The sequence below is a fragment of the Lycium ferocissimum genome, chromosome 1 (genome assembly GCF_029784015.1).
Source record: "Lycium ferocissimum isolate CSIRO_LF1 chromosome 1, AGI_CSIRO_Lferr_CH_V1, whole genome shotgun sequence".
NCBI lineage: Eukaryota > Viridiplantae > Streptophyta > Magnoliopsida > Solanales > Solanaceae > Lycium > Lycium ferocissimum.
In genome coordinates, this window is record NC_081342.1 from 7,001,348 (window position 1) to 7,006,968 (window position 5,621).

At 31.8% G+C, this 5,621-nt stretch overlaps 1 protein-coding gene across 1 annotated transcript; it reads left to right on the plus strand.

Annotated features, from left to right (window-relative positions):
* Window positions 1-4,228: 4,228 nt before the first annotated feature.
* LOC132061475 (pathogenesis-related protein STH-2-like) lies at window positions 4,229-5,390 on the plus strand. Its single transcript, XM_059454292.1, has 2 exons — window positions 4,229-4,506; window positions 5,044-5,390. The coding sequence occupies exons 1-2, from the start codon at window positions 4,323-4,325 to the stop codon at window positions 5,388-5,390; spliced, it is 531 nt and encodes a 176-aa protein (XP_059310275.1). The 5' UTR covers window positions 4,229-4,322.
* Window positions 5,391-5,621: the final 231 nt, after the last annotated feature.

The window sequence follows — 5,621 nt, forward strand, 5'->3', positions numbered from 1 at the left end:
ATGGCAACAAATTATCAAGAAAAGAAAAGAAATGATTAAATAATACTCCCTCCGGATCAAAAAAAGAGTACACTTAGCCATTTGCACACCCCTTAAGAAAATACTAATTCCTAAACAAAAATAGGTAATTTGACTAAACTACCCCTAATTAAATAGGCATTAGGATTTGATCATATAACACTTAATAGGCGCAAATATGAAAAAACAAGATTAATTCTTTCTTGATTTGCTAAGTGAACTCTTTTTTTTATTCAAGAAAAAAGGCTAGGTGGACTTTTTTTTTTTTTTTTTTATCCGGAGGGAGTAATAACATACTATACTATCTTACGAATAAATATAGCTACGAAGAATACATTAACACAATCATTAATCCCAAAAGAAGTCTTATATTTGGCAAATGAAAATTAGACTAATGAAGAGAGTGGCGTCTCAGTTAGTTTTTTTTTTTAATATTAACGTAGATCTGCCAAGTTGCAATTCAAGAGTCGCATTTTAACAAAAGAAATCCAAATTGTGCACTTGCTATGATATTATAACAGAATAACAATTCTTCTTTGATTCTCGAACAAATATTGTCCATTAAAAGATTGGATCTATTATTTTTTAAAGTCCTTAATCGAAACATCACTACATGATAAAACTTTTTTACGGCAAAATTAGAATAGTCATTCTAAGTGATTAAGTTAAGATAACAATATCATGTTTAAACATAAGTCTAAACCTTTGATGAAAACCAAAGTCAAATAAGTAAAAATAATCTTAAGAGAAAAGAAAGACATAACAAACGAATGCTACAGAAAAGGAAAAATTCAGTCATAGGTGAGCCCAAGCTAGTTCCGCTTTTTCTCTCGGTCGAATGTAGCCCAAGACGTTGTCATTACTCCATGCTCGGGAATGGCCAAGTCACGCATGAGTGTCAAGCTTTGGTCCATCTGCAGCAGATAAAAATAGATCACATATTAGAACTTAGAAGAGAGAATATAATTCTTAATAAAAAGGAATAAATAAATCAAGAAATTCCCCTTCTCTTCTAAGTACACGCAGTAAACAAAGAAACTAAAATATCTAAACATAATTGTAAGAACTAAACATGCTTATCTTGATGCTTAAGCTGATTGTTCACACAGGATACTATGTAATGAAAGAAATAAAATTTTCCTGGCTTTGCATAGGATCTGTCATGGTAAAAGTTTGTTTCAAGAAGAAAGCAAAGGAGAAGAATAAAAAAGGAGTAATGAATAAGATAATTAATACAAAGAATGGGGTCTTGCCGGTAAGAGGATTAATGAATCGGTGTAATTTTTGAAATTTTAACGGAAGCACTCAAGGGGCGTATCTTTTGATTCTATAACCGAAAAAGCACATTTTTCAGATTTGAAAACTAAGGGGAAAGAGGCAGAGTAATAATAGGGAAAAAAGGTAAAGATTGAGAATAAAGATAAATGGAAATCCTACTTAGGAGAGTGTCGCGTCAGCGGATTCTTGTACTGCTTTTATATGTATGTGTGTATTGAGTTGGAAAGTTTAAGGAATTCTTAGTGGTTGTTCAACTTTTAAAGTATATTTTATTGATTTCAATCATTAGACGTCTTAGTGATAATTAGGGTGATATAGTAAAATTATCATTTAATTTATGGCTCCTTAAGGGGGTATATCAAGTCAACACAGGACAAGTAAAATGGGGACGGAGGGAGTATAAAGTAATGCTGGAATTTATGCAGAGATTTAATCGCCTCTAACCCAAACCAAGTTGTCCCTTAAGGTTAACTTGTCTAGTTACATACGAACATCGAATGCGGAATAAATATTTTTTTGGGCGCTGGTCGTCTTTTAGTTATTGGGTGGTTGGTGGGTGGGTGGGTGAGAGGATAAGGATATAATTTTTCTCGTTGTAATCTTTCATTGTCGAAATCTTGACTAAGTAAAGCCAAACGTCGTGTTTTCTCTGAATTTTTCTCAATGTCGACATCTTGACTAAGCCAAACAATATGTTACAAAGTCTTTGATGTTGATGAAATTTTGACCAAGTAAAGCAACCGGCAATGTGGAAGTAGGAATTTTGTATGCACTCACTTTCCTACTACCGATATAACTAAAGGTCATGTTCGATTGCGTGGAATAATGTTAGAATAAGATAAATTAATAGCATAGATGTTCATGTTATTTTATGTTTGATGAGATAGAAATTTGTGACCTTTTCTGAATCTTGCAGTAACAAGATATACAAAGGATTATATACCTTTTAACTAGGTGTTGTCGTTTTATTATCTTAAACATTACTATTGAAAGGTGTGATGAGATGAATGAGATCACTTCATTCTTAATTAGCTAGAGTTTCAAATTTGAGTTTTGAAATAAAGAAAATTCTGATAAGGAGAGTTATTTCTTTAATCTCAAGTTGAAATTAAGCATTTCTAATATCATCAACAGTGACACAAATTTGGAGAAATTAATCGTCTTATTAAGAATTTTGATATCTTTTGAACTTGGTCAAATACCAAGTGGTTAAAAAAATTATCATAAATGGCACTCAATCTATGACTTGTTTGTTGTACCAAATAATCTAAGAGCAATTCAAATATTTAGACATATCATTGATCACATTTAGACATAATATTTAGGCAGTACCGTAGTTGAGCTAAATGAATAGAAGGGGAAAAAACACTGCCATTGATGAAGTTGACTTCAGGCGACAAAGAAGAGAGGAAGAAGAAATATCTATTTTTTAATTTTCATGACGTGCTTAAGAGAGATGTAACTCACACAATATGCCATGTCATTTTTGTGTTCAGTAAGCACTCATTTATTGGAGTCAGAGTGTTCAATAGGTATCGTATATGTGTGTGTATATTATGTACGTTATATTATAGCCTATTATATCTTTTTTCTCCAATTAGGTTCATTTTGTATACCATTGTCGAAGTGAATCTTGATACGGATAAGAGATAATCCTTTATTTGTTGGGTATTTAAAAATGGCCATAATCCATAAAAAATAGAAGTAAAATAAAAAAGAAATTAAATAATGATCATAAGATTTTTTTAAAAAAGAAAAGAAATTAAAATAAAAATACGTAAACTTGTTCCAATTAGACACCTGAGGTGGACTTCGACTTTTCCATTTAGACATTTTTTGAACATTCAGCCAAATAATAATGTGAGTGTCAAATTTGGCTCATTAAAATATAATCCGTTCTCCCGCTTTAATCTTTTTTGGGGGAGGAGGTGTGGTGGCTAGTAATTTGTAGCATAGTGCAAGTTACTTCCATCAAAAAAGTTTGTCCAATTTGGACGGTATATGTAAAGTTGACCCATAAAAAGGATTTATTGAAGTATCTATTATTTTCGTCCAAATAAACATGCTCATCTTAACCCGAGCAAATAATGGATTATGAGTCAATCCATTTATTGTTTTGATTCGTTTTATCCATTATGAATCAATCCATTTATTGTTTTGATTCGTTGTAACCCGTACAAATTGAGTAACTTACGTAAATGTACCCTTCGGCCAATTAGTTTAGGGTAACATGATTGAAGTATACACTATCTATACACTTTGATTGCATATATTGTGTATAGGTATGTGTATTATAAGTATAGTGTATGTATATTATTTATAGAATATATGTATATTTAGTATAAAGTATGCACTACTTATATACCGTTTACATATTTTTTTAAATTGGATCGCCGAATGGTACTTGGATGGGATTTTACCAATAAAATTACAACCTAAGCTGTCCAATCAATAGCCCTATTTTGACATGGGATTTCTACCCAAATAGTGGCCCGGATAGACAGTTTACTTTTCCTAATTAATATACAGAAATTATACACCAATTGTACACAGTTATACAAATATTATACGTAAATTATATATCGAACCGTCTGCTATTTTTAGTTTCAACAGTTAGATGGACAGCTTTAACATTTATATAATTGAACTAGTGCAGTAAAAAAGTAGAATGAAAACTTGGTATGTTTGAAACAGAGAACGTAATATACTCATGTCTACAGCAAGCCTCATTGTTAGACCATTGAACATAAAGTTCTCCAACGGAATGTCTAAGATATTAATTTTATTTAAAGAAGAATGTACAGATCAAGAACATCTAGAAAAGTGGCCACAAATATCTAAAATGGTGTGCTTTGAATTGAAATTTAGATAGAGGTAGTGCTGATTTAACTCTGAATTGTCACTTGTTCAGTTGTTTTTCCTATAAATACCATCTAAGAATATTTCATTATCACGCAGCTCAAAACATTCTCAAGATATATAGCAACTTAACTTCCTACACATTCATTTTAAAGACAAACATTAATATGGGTGTCACTACTTATACACATGAGACAACAACACCAGTTGCCCCTACTAGGCTATTCAAAGCTTTGGTTCTTGATTCTGACAACCTTGTACCCATGTTGATGCCACAAGTTGTTAAGAACATTGAGATTGTTGAGGGTGATGGTGGTGCTGGAACCATCAAGAAGATGAACTTTGTTGAAGGTTAGTTTTTAAGAATTTATTTTTTATGCACCGATAGCGTAATGAAGTTTATACGTACTAGCTGTGTACTTTTTCTTGTTACTGTGCCATTATTTTCGATGTAACTAGAGTAAATTTCATAAATTGTCACTCCATTTTCACTTTATTGCACTAAAGTCATCAAAATACCTTTTGTAACGAAAAAAGTCATTCAAATTTGCCTAGATATCACAGAAAGTTATTAGAGGGTACAAAAATAACATTTTATATGATACTTAAATAGCAAAGTTGAATGACTTTTTATTATATGAAATCGTTTAGTGACTTTTGGTGATACTTCGTCAAAACAGGGTGATCTTTCTACTACAAAAACTAGTTTAGTAACTTCGATGCAATAAAATAAAAAGTTGAGGGACCATTTGGTGAAACTTGAGTTTATGGACAGTTACTTGAGTTATCTCTTTAGCGAATTCATAGTGTAAAAATTTCTTTTGCGTTGATTGAAATGTTGACTTTTAGATCATCCAAAAAATAATTGCAATATTTTGAGAATGGCAGGTTATCCGATTAAGTACTTGAAGCACAAGATCCATGTTGTTGATGACAAGAACTTGGTGACCAAGTACTCAATGATCGAAGGTGATGTTCTTGGAGACAAACTGGAGTCCGTTTCTTATGATATCAAATTTGAAGCTGCTGGGAATGGAGGGTGTATTTGCAAGAGCATAACTGAGTACCACACAAAAGGTGATTATGTGTTGAAGGAAGATGAACACAATGAAGGCAAAAATAAAGGCCTGGAACTTTTCAAGACTATTGAAACATACCTCCTCGCCAATCCTTACATGTCTCCACGCTTTAACTTACATTTGAAAAAGAATCGCCCACACGTGCATGAGAGATGAGGTGTTGAGATATAATAAAATTAAATAAATTAAACTGTGTTCTCTTTAAAGTTTCAAGTTTTAAATGAATCACGCAAAGTGATTATGGAGTTGTATCAAACTCTTCAATAGTTCGAAGGGCTTGAGTTTTCATTTTATAGTGTTTTGTTGAGCGTGTGTTCTTTTCAATTACTATGTCATGGAAGGAACTTAATTTCAATAAAGAATATCGCAAACTTATCAAATTCTTGT

What these genes read in the sequence shown, in the direction of transcription:
- LOC132061475 (XM_059454292.1), top strand. Translation starts at nt 4,323, where the DNA reads ATGGGTGTCACTACTTATACACATGAGACAACAACACCAGTTGCCCCT. An exon ending in GAAGATGAACTTTGTTGAAG is followed by an intron (nt 4,507 to 5,043) that starts GTTAGTTTTTAA and finishes TGAGAATGGCAG; the next exon opens with GTTATCCGATTAAGTACTTG.